Raw genomic sequence first — 15,793 nt, 5'->3', positions numbered from 1 at the left:
TCATACAAGTGCCACAGACCAAACAATCAAGGTAATAGTTCTGATAGGCAAAGCAATAATTGGAAAAACATTCAGAAACTGTGCTGAATGCTGATTGCCACAGCTACCCCATAAACTTGAAAAATAGGTGCTCAGCTCCTAAATTTGCTTATATGTGCAAGCTAATAATACAGACTTAGCTAACAAAACTACAAAACTACAGACTTAGCTCCTAAATTTGCTTATATGTGCCGTTGATGTTGCTGGATAAGAACAACTGTCGTTGAAGCAAAAATAAAACATGGGTACGCTTCGTCCAGGAAAGCTCTAAATGCTGCCTGAATAAATGTAGCAACCCAGATCCCTTATGAGTTCATCTTCAGTTTGAGTAAAGTAAATATGGGTATGCTTCGTCCAACTGGAAGAAAAAAATTGCCCCATAAATATTCACCATTAGAGATTGGTAAAAAAACAAAGAATTTATTGCAGGCTGCATATACAGAATCTGACTTCTGGTCCTTGGATTACTACAACTACAATCATTTTCTTGGTCCCTGTTATAACCACAACTGAAACTTCTTAATTACCAGCAAATTATGAACGGATGAACTTGCCTGGTCGCCACCATCTTGAAGCAACTTCTGGCAAAAGTCTTGACTGCCGATAGCATATTTCGAGCACAAAAGTGCCTCTTTATAGCATATCGGCTCTGATCATAGATGGTATTAGAATTTATAAATGCAAATCAAAGGCATAAAAATACAATGGCATACCATAAGAGTTCAAAATCAAAGCTTTATTTAGCTCTCATAATTTGATCCGTGGTCAGCTCTATACAAATTGCAACAGTTTTTTTTATCACTGAGGAATGACATATTTTTTTAGTAACTAATAGAATGTGTGGAGTAGCACAATATAGTATATATACAGACAAAACTACTTACATGTATATAAAAACGAAATAGAGAAGCATGACCAGGACAACACGATTAGGGTGGATACTAATACTATATAGTACTGTACTCATTTTCATGGACTGGCATAAAGAACGAAAACCAAGGAAAAGAAAAGAAAATAAGCTAATGCCAGCCTTTTCACATATGAACCAGAAAACACTACAGGTTTAATCACACAATAGCACAATTGCTTAAACACTACATGCTTAATCACGCGGCCAATTGGACAGCCTCTTGCAACCTGTGTGGTCCTGCAAGCAACAGAGGCACACAGGCTCCTTTATTGTTGATTTTGCTTCTGCTCTCTCAAAGTCTCAATTATTTGCATGACTAAATTTCTAGTGCTAATGCTTTAACACGTGTGGCCACTCAAAATTCAAAAGGCTATGGCATACTATGGCAATGGCAAACATTCAAGCAACAGAGGCACACAGGCTCCTTTACTGCTCGTGCACAGTGCATTTCCATTATTATGCTATGGCACACCATATTTTTGAGCTACAAGCTTGATCATTTCACATGAAAGAAGTTTTGTAGTCATGAACATGTGTTTTCAGTGGAAGGCTGTCCCGCATGTCGCTGGCCTGGCGAAAACGACGGGATCCTTGCGGAGTTTTGGGCTGCCAAATGGCCCTAGGTAGGATCTCCATTCTTGATTGTAAACAATAGTCTGAATATGGCACACATCAACGGATACCTATGCAGTAACTTCAATAGATCTGATTGTAGTCTGAATATCCAGCTCTACTTTGTATTTTTGAGCAGGTAGTAATCCCTTTCAAGTTCCGATTATACACTGACATCAATGGGTTCTAAGTACTGTTTCTTCCCCTTATCCCTCACCTTGTAAAATGCTTACCCTGTTCAAACAATACTAACACTTTGTACTGTCAGAGTAAACCATGGAGCTAGAAGAAATCAATTGGAAAGCAGAGTAGCTCTTCCAATTTCAGAACTGACAGCACCCTGCTCAACAGAGCATCCAAGTAGCAATGCACATAATCACTGAACAACCAAGTAGCAGTTAACAATAATGCAGAGAGGGTGCAATTTGCATCTTCGCCATACTTGCAGCTAAGCATTCTAATACCAGAAAAAGAACACGTGTTTCTTCAGTTTTACTGAATGAAGGAAGGAAAAGGTGTAGGCTGTACCCGGTGATGAAGCGGAACTGGCAATAGTGACAGGCAACACACAAGGTGCATGAGCAATACCTGCTAGTTGCCGATGGAAAAGGGAACTGTCAATTAGAGATAAATGACTGCAGTGTAAAATTACTAATATACAATTCTCTTTATGATCAACGTTGGAAATAATTCTTTGTGGAGAAACACAGTAACAAATCTCTGCTATTATACCTTCAGAGTTCCTGACAATGGAGAGCTGAATAACCAGGCAACCTGCAAACCTCAGGATGGGATTGTTGGGGAACAGGAGTACAGGAAACAATCAGCTTACACTTAACTTGTTGCATACACAAAAATAGGCTATTGCTTCGTCCAAACAATGTAAATGAGGTGCTTCTCCATACAATCTGATACTAATTTGTTATTGCACAAGATATAGGCAAAGCAGATATTCTCAATGAGTTTGAAATAAGACAGTCAACTAACACCAGCAAACCTTATACAGGTTAATGCTGGGTACTGGCTTACGATTGGACTTACAAAATACAGCCGAATCGTTTAAGGCCTCTCCACGCAAACACGCAAACACATAAAACAATTCACACATAAGTTAGATGCCCAGGTAGGAGAAACCATGGTTTCACCACAACTGCATGCTATCTGGACGCACACGAGATATTTCAGAGTTCAGAGCCAGCTTCATCCCCGGGTTAATGCTGTTGCAGATTCAGGTTCTGCTGCTGCCCCTTTGCATGGGATCGACAAACATTCTCATCCACCCTGGCAAGCGCCACCCTCTTCTTTGCTTCTTTGTTCTGCATGTTACAAGCCAGTTCAGCATTCAAATCATATACGAAAAGAGTATATAGATGAAGTGGAATTGGTTCATTACCTTCTTGGCATTCAGTTTCTCCTTGAGCTTGGCTCTGAGCTGCCCTAGGCTAAGCTTAGTCAAATCCTCGGATTCACTTGCAACCTTCACTCCCTTCTCTTCTAGCACTGCCATGGGTTCAGCAGGGTTCTTCTCACTGCAGTTCTTGCACACTGATGGCTCCATGGTGACAATGCTCTTGGACAGGGACTCTGTGACATCATCAAGCAATGCATTCTCCTTCCAGACACCCGCCCCGTCTTGTGCCCATGAGACTTCTGGCTCAATGTCGGCAGTGATTGCTTTCTTTTGCTCATTGCCATGATCAAAATCAGTTCCAAAATTGTTTTCCTTTAAACATTCATCCATTGTATGTGTGATATTTGGTACAGTTCCCTGATTTGGCATGTCCTCAGTAATCACAACTGTTTTTTCCTCAATAACTTCATCGTCAGTCCCTGTGACTTCATCTGGCAATTCAGAAACTATACCTATAACTTCCTCCTGTTCATCTGCATGAGCAGTATCAGTTTTGAGATGATCAAAGACAACATCTCCATCCATGGTAATTGTGCTCTGTTTCTTCTCATCAACTACTTCCTTCTGTTCATCAGCATGAGCACCATGGGTTTTGAAAAGATCATCCACAAAGTCTCCATTATCTGTAACTGTACTCTGTTGCTTCTCATCAACTACCAATGGTGTTTTCATCTCTTCAACAACTTCATCATCTGTATCTGTGAGTTCCACTTCCATCTGTTCATCAGCATGAACAAAATCAGTTTTGAAATGATCATCGACGACATCTGTATCCAGTGTAACTGTGCTCTTTTGCTGCTCATCAACTCCCGCTGATGTCTTCTCCTCAATAACTTCAACATTTGTCCCTGTGAGTTCTGGCACTATCAGTCCTGTGTTCTCCTCCACAGTAATTTCACAATCAGTCACTTGTTCTGGCAGGTTGTCATCAGTGACTACTTGATCAGCTTGAACTAAAACATCTTCTATCAGCTTGAGCTCTGGAACTTTGTCAGTAGTTACCACTTCTATCTGTTCATTGGAATGAACACCATCAGTTTCAGAATGATCCTCGATAACATTTTCATCTATTGTAACTGTGCTCTGTTGCCTCTCATCAACTATCAGTAATGTGATCACCTCCACAGTAATTTCACAATCTGTCACTTGTTCCGGCAGGTTGTCAGCAGTGACTACTTGATCAGCTTGATCAAAAACAGTTTCAAACTGATCATCCTCCATGTCATGCATGCCAGCTGTCCCCTGCAGTATCTCATCGGTGATCAGTACTCCCTTTTCTTCCTGGGCAACTTCATCTTTCACAGTGGCTTGGGACATGCTGTCACCAATAACCACTCCATTCGGTTCATCACCATCCTCACCCACTGCAGCTTGGTTGTCAGGCATCTCACTTGTGATGTTTCCTGCCTTCTCCACTTCAACCCAGCTGATATCACTTGAGCAATCAAGAAGAATGGTATTATCTACCGAGTCATGCAGCACCTTATCAGCAACCACATCACCCTCCTCTCGACAGCTAATACCATCTTCAGTATTGACCTCCTCATTGGTCTCCTCTCCAGCAACCTGACTGATGTTACCCGAGCAATCAAGAAAAGCTGCCTCATCCACAATGTCAGCCTGCAACTCAGCAATATCCATATGTTCCATCTCTTCACCTGCATCATAGGTCTCCTCACACACACCTTTGTCCAACAGACCCGAACTGGAGCCTCCACCATCCTGATAATTGGCACTTTCATCGTCCTCAGATGCCTGTTCGGTTACCATTGAAACAAGACCAATGATCGGTGATTCCTCCTGGGCTGCCAAGGGAGCATGACACTTCTCATCGTCCACTTGTTCTTGAATTTCTGATTTATCCGGGCATTCATGATCAGTCACAGATGACTCTTCTGCTGGAGCCTTTTCCATCAGCTTCTCATTCTCAATGATAACCACATCTGAAAATCCAATACAAAAATAAAAGAAATAGCTATATTAGCTCTAGGCTCAGCTGCTTCAGAAAATAAATGGAAACAGGCACACAATGTGCATGTCTCACCTTCATCTTCGTCTTTGCTTAACTCTTGCTTTTGAGGATAAGAAACATCTTCGAACTCTTGCTGAGCATCACATCGCTGGTAAGAAACCGGTGCACCCACGGCCTCTGCATCAGAGAAGACACCTGGTTCAGCAATCAAATTTGGCAACAAACGAAGCATTTTAGTTGGTGCACATTGATTTGTATGAAAACACTCCTCAGTTCTCACCTTGCGGTTCCTCTTGTACCTCCGGCTGCAAAACGGTCCTCATCACCGTTCCCCTCTTCGTGACCCTTGGTGGTACCTTCTCCTCTGCCTTTGCAGCAGCTGCTGCTGCTGCTTTTATTGTTGGTTTACGGTGGCGAGTTGCCCGAATGGGTACCGCCTCCACGGCCACTTCCGGTGCACCCACAGCCTCTGCATCAGAGAAGACACCTGGTTCAGCAACCAAAATTAGCATCAACAGAAGGCATCATCTCAGTTAGTGCACATTGATTGGGATGAAACCACTCCTCAGACCTCAGTTCTCACCTTGTGGTTCCTCTTGTATCCTCATCACCGCGCTCCTCCTCGTGGCCCTTCGTGGTGCCTTCTCCTCTGCAGCAGCTGCTGCTTTCATCGTCGGCTTACGCTGACGAGTGGCCCGGATAGGTACTGCCTCCACGGCCACATCTCCTGCCTCAGCTTTACTTGCAGCAGGAGCTTCTGAAGGGGCAGGAGCGCGCCGCCCGGCGCCGCGCCGCCCGGCGCCGCGCCGCCCTGCAGCAATTGCTGGCGCATCTCCCTTGTCTTCCTCCGGCTTCGTGTCCTGCTTTTTCTCCTCCTTGCTGTCGTCCAGCCTGATAAGCTCGGTCGAGTTGGCTTTGACGCGGCGGCCGCGTGGGACAGGGCCCCTCTGCTCCTCTTCTGCGTTAGTTTCTGGCGCAGCTACAGCAGGCGCCGCCTGAGCGCGCCGGCTGGCACCTCCACGCCGACCCACGCCAAGGATTTGGGCATCCTCCTGCTCCTCCGGCTTCGCATCCTCCTTTTCCTCGTCATCGCTGTCGTCCAACCTGATAGGCTCGGTCGAGGTGCCCTTGGCCTTGACACGAGGACCGTGTGGGATCGGGGCCCTCTGCTCCTCCTCCGCTACCAATTTGCCTGCTAGCGCAGCAACAGAAGGCGCCGCCCGAGCGCGTCGGCTGGCACCGCGGCGGCCTACGCCAAGGGCCGGCAGCACATCATCCATGGTCGCCTCCCGTTTGGGGTCCTCCACCTTCTCCTCCCTCTGCTCCTCTTCCGCACCAGCAACCTCCGACTCGACTGCCGGAGCGGCCACAGCAGGCGAGGGCCGAGCGCGCCGGCTGGCACCGCGCCGACCCACAACCGCGGCAGGCGCATGATCCATTTTGGCCTCCCGCTTCAGGTTCTCCCCCTGACTGTCTTCCTCCGCCACTTCCGCCGGCTGAGGCACGACAGGGACGGGCCTAGCGTGCCGGCTGGCACCACGCCGCCCGACCCCAACTGCCTGCGCATCTTCCTTGCTGGACTGCCGCTTTGCGTGCCCCTTTCCCTCTTCGTTGTCTTCCTCCGTCTCGATGGGGTCCGAAGACTTGGCGACGGCACGGCGGCCGCGCGGAAGCAGACTCCCCTGCTTCCCCATATTCTGCTCCTCCACCACCGCTTCAACCTCCGGTTCAGGCACAGGGACTGGCTGCTTGACGTACTCCTGGATTCCATCGACCTGGAACGGAACGCGTATGTTAGCAAGTAGTAACTCACAGACTCTCAAGAGACAGAGTGTCCAGATCTGCGATCGACGTGCGTAACGGGCGCGAGCAAGGTAATCCTTACCTTGGGAAGCGCACGGAGGGCGTCGGCCATGGCGGCATTTGTCATGTTGGCGCGGACGCCGTTGCGCTTGCACAGCGCCTGCAGGTCGCGGCGGGGGAGCGCGAGGAAGTCCATACTCTCTTCGCTGCGGGCGGCGGCGACCGTCCTCCTGTCCTGTCACCTCGGCCTCTCTTCCTCTCCGCCGTTTGGCCTCCTCCTCTTCCTCCTCTCGGCTGAACGGTTCCGCTCGCCTCAGCTGGGGTGCGCAGCGAATGATGGGGTCATCCGGAAAAAGCGAACGACGGGGAGCGTGGGGTTCGTATATAAAGAGCGGGAGCGTGGCCGGATTTGAATTCGAGGAATCCAACCGTTGGAGTTGGAGCGGGCCTGTTCATCTCCCTAGAATTTCTTTTTCATACTTGCAGGCGCTGGACCCCACATTATCGAGTTACTGTATCCTGTTGGTCGAACCACAGGATGCCACGTGTTGGCCAGAGGGAGCCGTGACAGGCGGCTCGGGGCGGACTCAGCAGCAGCGGCGAGGCCCAAGCGGGCGAGGGCGGAGAGAGCCGCGGCCTCTAGGCCCGTCGAGAGGGGCGGGGCCCCTGCTGCTGGTGGTGTAGCCACTGCCGACGCCAACACAGCAGGAGAAAGAGGCGGAGAGGCGGGCTCCGGCGCGTCGTCGTCCTCTGCGCGTCGGGAGTGAAATGCGTGCAAATATATGAAACAATAATTCCCGTCACATCTTTTGGATCACAAGATATGAAACATGGAGCGATAGGAAAATCATAGGAATTAAGGTGCTATGGTCCTCCAATCCTACACTCCAAAATCTAATTTTTTTTTAAAAAAAAATACCGTCATATCAAATATTGCGGCACATGTACGATGTATTAATATAGATAAAAATAATTAATTATATAATTTATCTATAATTTACTAGACGAATCTTTTGAGTCTAGTTAATCTATGGTTGAACAATAATTACCAAATAACGAAAGTGCTACAGTATCAAAATCCAAAAACTTTTTAAATCTAAACAAAAACTAAATATGAGGCCCTTTGGCAACATCATAGGAAAACAAAGGAATATTCTCTATGTGTAGTCTCATGGTCGTCGTCAGCGTCAGTTACCCAGGGCAAAAAAATCGAACCGAGAACCGAAACAAAAATATCAAGAATCGAGCTGAAAATACCGAAACTGATTTTTTTGGTACCTTATTCCGTTTCTAATTTTCAGGAACCGAATTTACTAAAGTAAAATGTAAAATCAGTACTATACCTCGGGGAACCAAAATTATCTAAATGTGCTGAGTTTGAGTGTAAGACGAGCAAGCATCTAAAATTCATGCCTTTTTCCTTGTCGCGCACTTGTTCATCACCCAACTTACAATACCAAGCACGTGCTAGAGAACAACGATTGGAGTAACAAGATTAAGGATGAAAATGATTTGAAACGATCGATACGATATTGTTGGAAATGAATACGTCATTGATATTTTGTTAATTTCAAAAACAGTATACAGTAGTCGGTGGAAAAATATATCGATAACTATCGAAATTCATAATAACGATATCATCAAAAATGATAAACTCACCAAACCGTAAAACATGAGAAGATCTATATAACTCGACCAATCTCATATGACTAATAAATGAGACCACAACTGACAAGACACCATCAGCTGAAATTAAGCCACACAGTTCATATCAGAAGAGTCCATTCGTGTATGTGGTGGCTGGCTAGAGTTACGGGTGGGTGCAGTACGTGATTGTTGGCTGATTGTCTTGCCTTCTTGTTCCTGTATGCATAAAATATCCATATAGTTCCTTTCAAAAAAACATTTACCTTATGTGTTTGCATGCTTAGATGGAAGAGGACAAAATCGTTTCCATTTTTGATTATTTTTACCGGGTTTTCATTTTTCAATTACCGCTACCATTTCCGTTTAGGTCTAAAAGTCGGGAAAAAAAACTCGAAAATAATTTCTGAAAATTGGAGATTATTGTTTTTGTTTTCATCCTTAAACAAGATCTCTATCTTCGTAACGTATTTGTGGGACGAGTAGCAACCAACACTGCACTTTTTTTTGGGCATAATAATAATAACATGTGGCCATGGATATGTTCTGTTGCACATTCATGTTTCAGCTTACGGGCAACCAACAAAAATAAAAGGAACACAAAAAAAATCAAGGACCCCGTCGCTACCACGTAAGCCTAACAGGCTAACACCATGGAGCACACGAAATAATGGTTTGACGCACCTACGCCCTCCTAGCAATCCCTAAAATTAATCTTCTGTGCCAGCATTGCGCAACGAAATTGACCCACATTTTTGTACGCTGGCCGGATCACGATTCACGACACGACCGTCTTGACCTTGTAGTTCCTGGCGAACCCACTGTACACGACGAAGTTGAGCGTGCACAGCGCCGCCATGGTCCAGAAGAAGTAGTCGAGGTGGCCCTCGTCGAGGTTGTCCGAGATCCAGCCGGGCCGCCCGCCGCCGCCGGTGGCGGTGAGCGCGTCCACGACGGCGTAGATGAGCGAGCTCATGTAGCTCCCCAGCGCGACGGTGAGCAGCGCGAAGGACGTGCACATGCTCTTCATCGTCTCCGGCGCCTCGTCGTAGAAGAACTCCAGCTGCGCGATGTAGCAGAACACCTCCCCGCCGGCCAGCACGAAGTACTGCGGCATCTGCCACGCGATGCTGATGGACTCGCCGCGGCCAGCGGCGTCGAGGCGCCTCATCTCCACCAGCGCCGCCACGGCCATCGCGCACGCCATGAGCAGCCGCCCGGCGCCCATCCGCTGCAGCTGCGACGGCTCCCCGCGCGCGGGGGAGATGGCCCGGAGCGCCGGCAGGATCACGGCGTCGTAGATGAGCACCCACGCCAGGACGCAGAGCACCTCGAAGGACACCATGGACGCCGCCGGGACGGTGAGCGACGACATCACCCGCATGTCCATCACGCCGCCCTGCTGCACGAACGTGGTGTTGAGCTGCGCGTACGCCGCCGACAGCACGATGCTGGTCGCCCATATCGGGAGCAGGCGCAGCAGGATCTTGAGCTCCTCCACCTGCGTCACCGTGCAGAGCCTCCACGACGACGACCCCGCGGCCGCCGCCGCGGCGTCGTTCGTCACCTCCTCCGGGTCGTCCGACTCCGCGACCACCGCCGCCTTGTCGAGGAACCCGAACTCGTCGGTGTGCGCGATCTTGGGCTGCTCGATCATGTCGTGGACCTCGTAGAGGAGGCCGGCGTCCGCGGGGACGCGGAGGCTGACCTTCCTGAACGCGGCGACGACGACCTGGCCCAGGCTCTTGAGCGGCGTTCCCGTCGGCATCCGGCGCTTGTACATGGGCGTGGCGAGCACGAAGCCGCCGAAGGCGAGCGCGACGCAGGCGGTGGCGATGCCGAAGCCGAGCCCCCAGCTGATGTTCTGCTGGATCCACACGATGAAGACGCCCGAGATGATCATGCCGAAGTCGACGCAGATGTAGAACCAGCTGAAGAAGGACATCTTGCGCTCCCGGTCCACGGCGTTGTCGTCGTCGAACTGCTCCGCGCCGAACGGCAGCAGCGCCGCGCGCACGCCGCCGCTGCCGAAGGCCACGAGGTAGAGGCCGAGGAACGCGACGTTCTGCGAGCCCAGCACGGGGTGGCACGACGACCCAACTCCACAGAGCTCGGTGGTCGGCAGGAACGCCGAGAAGGTGACCAACATCATGCCCTGCGTAATCGATCAGATGGCGAAGTTAAGCTTAAGCATGCTCGTGAGTTTTCACGTTCACATGATTAGGGTTTGGATTTGAAAAATACTAATGCTCACAAGAAGGTAGACGAGGAGGGAGACGAGGATGGTGTTGTAGTTGCCCCAGAACGTGTCCGCGACGATGGCGCCGAAGATCGGCGTCAGGTAGCTGGTCCCGAACCACGAGGTGACACTGGACGCGCTGGCTAGATTGCTACCGTGCAGCACGGTCTCCAGGTACACCACTAGGTTCGTGCCAATGCCATTGAACGCTGTGCTTTCCAAGCACTCGAATGCTGTAGAAAACATTCAGTGTTCGATGTGTCAACATTTAGCTAGGAAAGCTTGGATATATAGCAAAGCTACACAGTAGCTGTCCGGTTGGTTCTCTCTGAAGAAACGAAGAAACTTGCGGAGCTCACCTAGAACCACTGCTGGTGCTTTGCTTCCGGTTTTCTTGTCTTGAATGAGTGGCACCGTGAGACTTTCATCCTGAATCTTTGGGCTTCCCCTCTGCAATGTTTGTAAATTTTCGGACTGTCAGAAATATGAACTTCTACATTTCTGGCATCCAGAAAATGTACTATTTCCTTTTGCATGGTTATAACTGAGCAGAAAGCACCGAAGAGTTGGCAAATTTGGCATCCACCCTGTTCACTTGAGGCTTATGTGTCGAATCTGCTAGTCATTTTCAACAGTATATTTCTCTCACAACAAATTAACGAATAATATTTTCAGCTATAACTTTTCAGCCAAACATACAGGCAATTGATATTTATTCATAATGTATAAGACATATAAAAGTATGCCAAACTATCTGTGTTCATGCCGGCCCAGTGTGTGTGTGGTGTGTGTGTGTTGGTGGGGTGGGGTGTGGGGGGAGTGACTGACAAGCCTGTTTAAAACTTGAACGGAAAATCTTAAAAAAAAATAAATATTGTAGCACACAAAAGCGTTTTCACCTGTCACTCTGATGGACACTTAGAATAATTGGTATTCTCGTACTCGTCTAAGGCTAAGGGGGGTTGTTGCCACCAACCGTACGTGCAAAATCACTTGCTACCTGATCAAACAGTAAAATCTCTGATTCGATCTGCCGTGCCATCGCACGTTATCTTGCGCGCGTATTGTAAACGAAAACGGGGTAAGACGACGTTGTTTTGGCAGCTAATTAAATCCGACACGCTTGAAGCCTTGAACATTTTGGTTACGTGGCTCGCTTGTGCAGATGATTTTGTATGTTACTACTCCGTATATTTGATAACTCGCCAAAAAAGTCAAATAGACCTTAATTCCATTCAATTTTTGCTCTCTCGAAATTATTTTAGTGTCTAATTAAGAATTGTCCCGATTTGATCCGTACGTTGCCCGTGAAGGCTAGCGAGGAAACTGAAAATTGCCACAAGCCATCACGCTCACGCGTGGACGAGAAAATGAAGAGGAGCTCCTGGAGCTAGCGTACCTCTGGCTGGCCCTTCTCCATGGCGTCGCCGGCGTCCATCTGCTGCCGCTGCAACTGCGAGCTTCCTAGATCCTGCTTTTTTTTTTTCCTCGCAACCTCCTGGAGCGGAGCGTGCGGCTTCGCTGGTCGATCGTTTGCGGAGAAGCGAGTCTGGGATGGGAATGAACGAGAGAGCGCAAGCAGTGCGGCTTATATACGCGGGCGCGGCCACCGGCCAGCAGACTGAGCTGGTAGAACGGCGGGCGTCACTGACACTGACTTCCCCAGCGACACGATACTGTTTCTGTAATTCTGTATTCGATGGAGATTAATTCAAAGCAGTGTTTAGCCTAATAATGCGCACATGCGTGAATTACTAGTCCGCAGCACGGAAGCCATGCGGTTAAGATTATTTTAACTGACCGCGACGGCGAGAAGGATTAGTCGATTCAATTATCTTTCGCGTTGCGTTGTCGTTTCAGCTCCGAAGACTTGCGTGTAGACGTGGAATCTGCACTTTATCCGACGGCGTGCCACCGTGGTAACCTTTTTCTCAAGTCCTGCTTACTGCTCCGATCTTTCTGCGAAACGTGCCTAATCTACCTTAGCGCTAGCCCGGCCAGGACAACGTACACTCGTGTTCGCTGTCGTCGACCGGTGCATGGATCTTAGCAAGTTAGTGTCATGGATTCTCAGGGATCACAGCCCATCAGTGCGATGCACTCCTGCTGGAAAAGCTTTCCGAGATGGCAAGATGCTGTGTCTTCAACAGGGTTCCTTTTTCCCTTCTGACAACGTTCAAGAATCAGTGGCCTTCATCGATCAACTCCACCCTAGCATCCTTCTCTTTTTTTCGCGAACAAGGCTGAAGGAGCCTGTATTTCATTAAGAGGGGGAGAAGTGTTGGAACTTAGTACAAAGCCGGCTCAAAACAGATGGCGAGGGGCCCTAGCATCCTTCTCTGATCACTACGTATGAGTAGAGACTAATTACTACTAGTATTGTCTGCCTTCGAAGAATTTGCCTAGGTCCTAGTTTGCGTATAACAGGTAGTATCATGCAAGCACTGAATATCTCCACGGGGTGCTACTTTCAGAAGGTAGAGATCATGCTGTTAGTAGCAAAGCAAATATGCATGCTCAGTCATGCCAGTAGCTAGCATGATGACAGAGTGCAAGAACCTCTCCGCTACCAACATTTTAGCGTAATCTTCTGTTTAGAGATAACGGTCAAACTCCAACATTACACGTGAGACGGTCGTGTGCCTTCTTTCCGCAGACATCTCTTCTTTCCCGGCGTTCACTTCATCGTCAGAGGGATTGCACGGGCATTTCTATTCTATTTGCTTTTCGCCTAGCACATAAGATCCTGTTTGGTTCCTCTTATTAAATTTTAGCCAATTAAAATTATTTTAGCTACTCTTGAGTGATTAGTAGGCTAAACTATTTTAACTTTTTTTAGTCAATGTGTTTGGAACTTTAGCTATATTAAAATGCTTAAAATTTAGCTGGCTAAAATTTAGCAAGGGAAACAAAATAGACCTCAAGCCGTTTGACTCTCATTATTTTACTACCACGTATATTTTCTACACATGCTCATACATGGAGTTTAACTCCAAAGAGAATGCATCAAACTCCCGTATTTAGGCCTTATTTAGTTCACCTCGAAATCCAAAAAGTTTTCAAGATTCTCTGTCACATCGAATCTTGCGGCACATGCATGAAGCATTAAATATAGACGAAAACAAAAACTAATCACACAGTTTAACTGTAAATCACAAGACAAATCTTTTGATTCTAGTTAGTCTATAATTAAATAATATTTATCACAAACAAACAAAAGTGCTACAGTAGCAAAATCTAAATTTTTTCCACATCTAAACAAGGCCCTACTAAAACAACTCTCTCTACCTACCGTCTCATCCCAGAACAGTTCTCCAGAATCCGATACGCGGAACGGAAGGCCGCCAAGGTAACCTTGGGTGCAGCTGTTTCTGCTGCTCTCCTTGGTCAGAGTTGACCTAATCCATGCTCTAGCGGCTAATGGTCACCGTACTATTGAATAATCATTGGTACAGTATTTTTTTTTCTCTCACACATACCACGATAGTGTAGTTTAATTCGTTCATGCCAATTTTTCTTACATTTACGTCAGGAGACTAAACAGAGTGAAAAAAATAGGGCAGTATAATAAGAGACTTTTAGTTTAGTTTCATTGTTTCTAGAGTAATTAAAGAGATCTAGTACTACATAACGGCAAAACTAAGGAGATGTGCTCCTGCCGACTGCCCTTCTGTTCTCTTTAAAATTAAGGAATACATAAATGAAGTTAAGATACAAGCAGAGGGCCACACACAGATTAGGTTTATCCTCATTTGAAGAAGCTCACGTGTGGGAAAACGTGTTACCAGCACATGGCAAAATACAGAATCCGAGAGAACAGTTGAATATATCTGGGTTTGAACTGCAGGGCGGCACCGTTGCTATGTGGTTGTTGACTGTTGAGAGGTTCAGTGCCGCTGTTGTTTTTTGGTTGTTGAGAGGTTCAGTAGTTCAGGTCCCAGAAAGACTGAAATAGGCTCCATCAGTATAATTTGACAGAAAGATTCATTTTGAAAGATCAGCTGAACTCTTGTTGACCAGAAAGAAGAGGTCGCGCGTGTTTAGATGTTGTAGTTTTGGAAAGCCATGGTATCAAGAGACTGCCAGAGACTTGCGATTGCAAAACCATGTTTTAGGAAAAACAGGTCCTAAGTGGAGCTCAAATAATTTGCAAAATCATGGTACTGTTTTCCAAAACTATGAAAAAACAGTGTATCCGTTAGGAGGCGGTTTTTTTCCCTTAAGAGTATATGCCCTCACTCTCTTACTCATTGGATTCGCTTTGAGAAGTGTGCAAACACACATCTTAAATCAGTTTCGCATTTGAGATGTGTGTTTGCACACTTCTCAAAGCGAATACAATGGGTGGAAGGTTGAGGGCATATGCTCTTAAGGGCAAAATTAACTACTACTAGTTATAGGTCAACTGTTGGGTCACTTTTAATATATACTCTATTTGCTTTGAATCTATATGGCGTCAACTAGGTGACCAAAAAAAAGAAAAAAGAATCTCTGTTCCGAGTACCCAAACCCTCTGGATCAGCGCAGCCGCCGTCAGTCTATCATCTCATTGTTTCCGTTCTGTGCTTTTGAACACATTTGAGCAATTAAGTAATATGAAATGCATCCTATATGCAGATATCTAGCTAATTGAACAATACAATTTACAAAAGGCGATGACCATTAGTAGTAATTGTTCAATTCAACATGTGGTTTGTTGAACCAATACTGAGGCCTTGTTAAAAAACAAGGGTCTAAATGGCAACGGGGCTATCCCCATCGGGTTTGAACGGAATGTTCTCTCCCCCGAGTGAATCAAAACTCCTCGCTCCCCGTCCCTGAGTGAACCAATACCGAGGCCTTGTTGAACCAATACTGAGGCCGGGCGGAGGGGGCGGCGGCGGCGGCGGCGGCGGAGCTCTCCGAGCCACGGCACACGGAAGCCGAGGGGAAGGGGGGAGGGGGCGTAGCCCTGCCGCCGAGGCTTGTCGTGCACTCGTGCCGTTATGCGACGTAGGGGGAACTGGGGAAGAAAGTGTGAGCTGCGAGCACCGTGCGGCTGCGACATGTGAATGGGGAGGAGGAGCTCTAGGGTTTCATAGTGTATATATATATAAGAGTATTGGGTTAGATTGATTGGGCCTCCCTATGGGCTATGACGGTTATAGGCTGCAATCTGGGACC

At 47.3% G+C, this 15,793-nt stretch overlaps 2 protein-coding genes across 4 annotated transcripts; both read right to left on the bottom strand.

Annotated features, from left to right (window-relative positions):
- Positions 2,445 to 7,093, bottom strand: LOC8063909. 3 transcript variants are annotated; one of them, XM_021462999.1, is made up of 6 exons: positions 6,830 to 7,093; positions 5,528 to 6,719; positions 5,225 to 5,431; positions 5,017 to 5,139; positions 2,955 to 4,915; positions 2,445 to 2,877 (listed from the first exon to the last, which is right to left on the bottom strand). In XM_021462999.1, the coding sequence occupies exons 1-6, from the start codon at positions 6,941 to 6,943 to the stop codon at positions 2,773 to 2,775; spliced, it is 3,702 nt and encodes a 1,233-aa protein (XP_021318674.1). In that variant the 5' UTR covers positions 6,944 to 7,093; the 3' UTR covers positions 2,445 to 2,772. The 3 variants fall into 3 exon arrangements, with proteins under 3 accessions (XP_021318674.1, XP_021318675.1, XP_021318676.1); XM_021463000.1 differs by having other exon boundaries at positions 5,017 to 5,121; XM_021463001.1 differs by having other exon boundaries at positions 5,225 to 5,413.
- Positions 9,170 to 15,677, bottom strand: LOC8063908 (protein NRT1/ PTR FAMILY 8.3). The gene is made up of 6 exons (XM_002446988.2): positions 15,464 to 15,677; positions 13,923 to 14,047; positions 12,030 to 12,179; positions 10,990 to 11,080; positions 10,646 to 10,863; positions 9,170 to 10,546 (listed from the first exon to the last, which is right to left on the bottom strand). Exons 1-6 carry the CDS (start codon positions 15,675 to 15,677, stop codon positions 9,170 to 9,172), a joined length of 2,175 nt encoding a protein of 724 aa, XP_002447033.2.

This window comes from Sorghum bicolor, chromosome 6 (genome assembly GCF_000003195.3).
Source record: "Sorghum bicolor cultivar BTx623 chromosome 6, Sorghum_bicolor_NCBIv3, whole genome shotgun sequence".
Lineage (NCBI taxonomy): Eukaryota > Viridiplantae > Streptophyta > Magnoliopsida > Poales > Poaceae > Sorghum > Sorghum bicolor.
The sequence above is the reverse complement of the archived record's forward strand: the minus strand, read 5'-3'. Positions and strand labels throughout refer to the sequence as shown.

What these genes read in the sequence shown, in the direction of transcription:
- LOC8063908 (XM_002446988.2), bottom strand. Translation starts at nt 15,677, where the DNA reads ATGTCGCAGCCGCACGGTGCTCGCAGCTCACACTTTCTTCCCCAGTTC. An exon ending in AGCACCAGCAGTGGTTCTAG is followed by an intron (nt 10,864 to 10,989) that starts GTGAGCTCCGCA and finishes TGTTTTCTACAG; the next exon opens with CATTCGAGTGCTTGGAAAGC. An exon ending in CCCTCCTCGTCTACCTTCTT is followed by an intron (nt 10,547 to 10,645) that starts GTGAGCATTAGT and finishes TCGATTACGCAG; the next exon opens with GGCATGATGTTGGTCACCTT.
- LOC8063909 (XM_021462999.1), bottom strand. Translation starts at nt 6,943, where the DNA reads ATGGACTTCCTCGCGCTCCCCCGCCGCGACCTGCAGGCGCTGTGCAAG. An exon ending in GGTACAAGAGGAACCGCAAG is followed by an intron (nt 5,140 to 5,224) that starts GTGAGAACTGAG and finishes TTGCTGAACCAG; the next exon opens with GTGTCTTCTCTGATGCAGAG. An exon ending in AGAAACTGAATGCCAAGAAG is followed by an intron (nt 2,878 to 2,954) that starts GTAATGAACCAA and finishes TGTAACATGCAG; the next exon opens with AACAAAGAAGCAAAGAAGAG.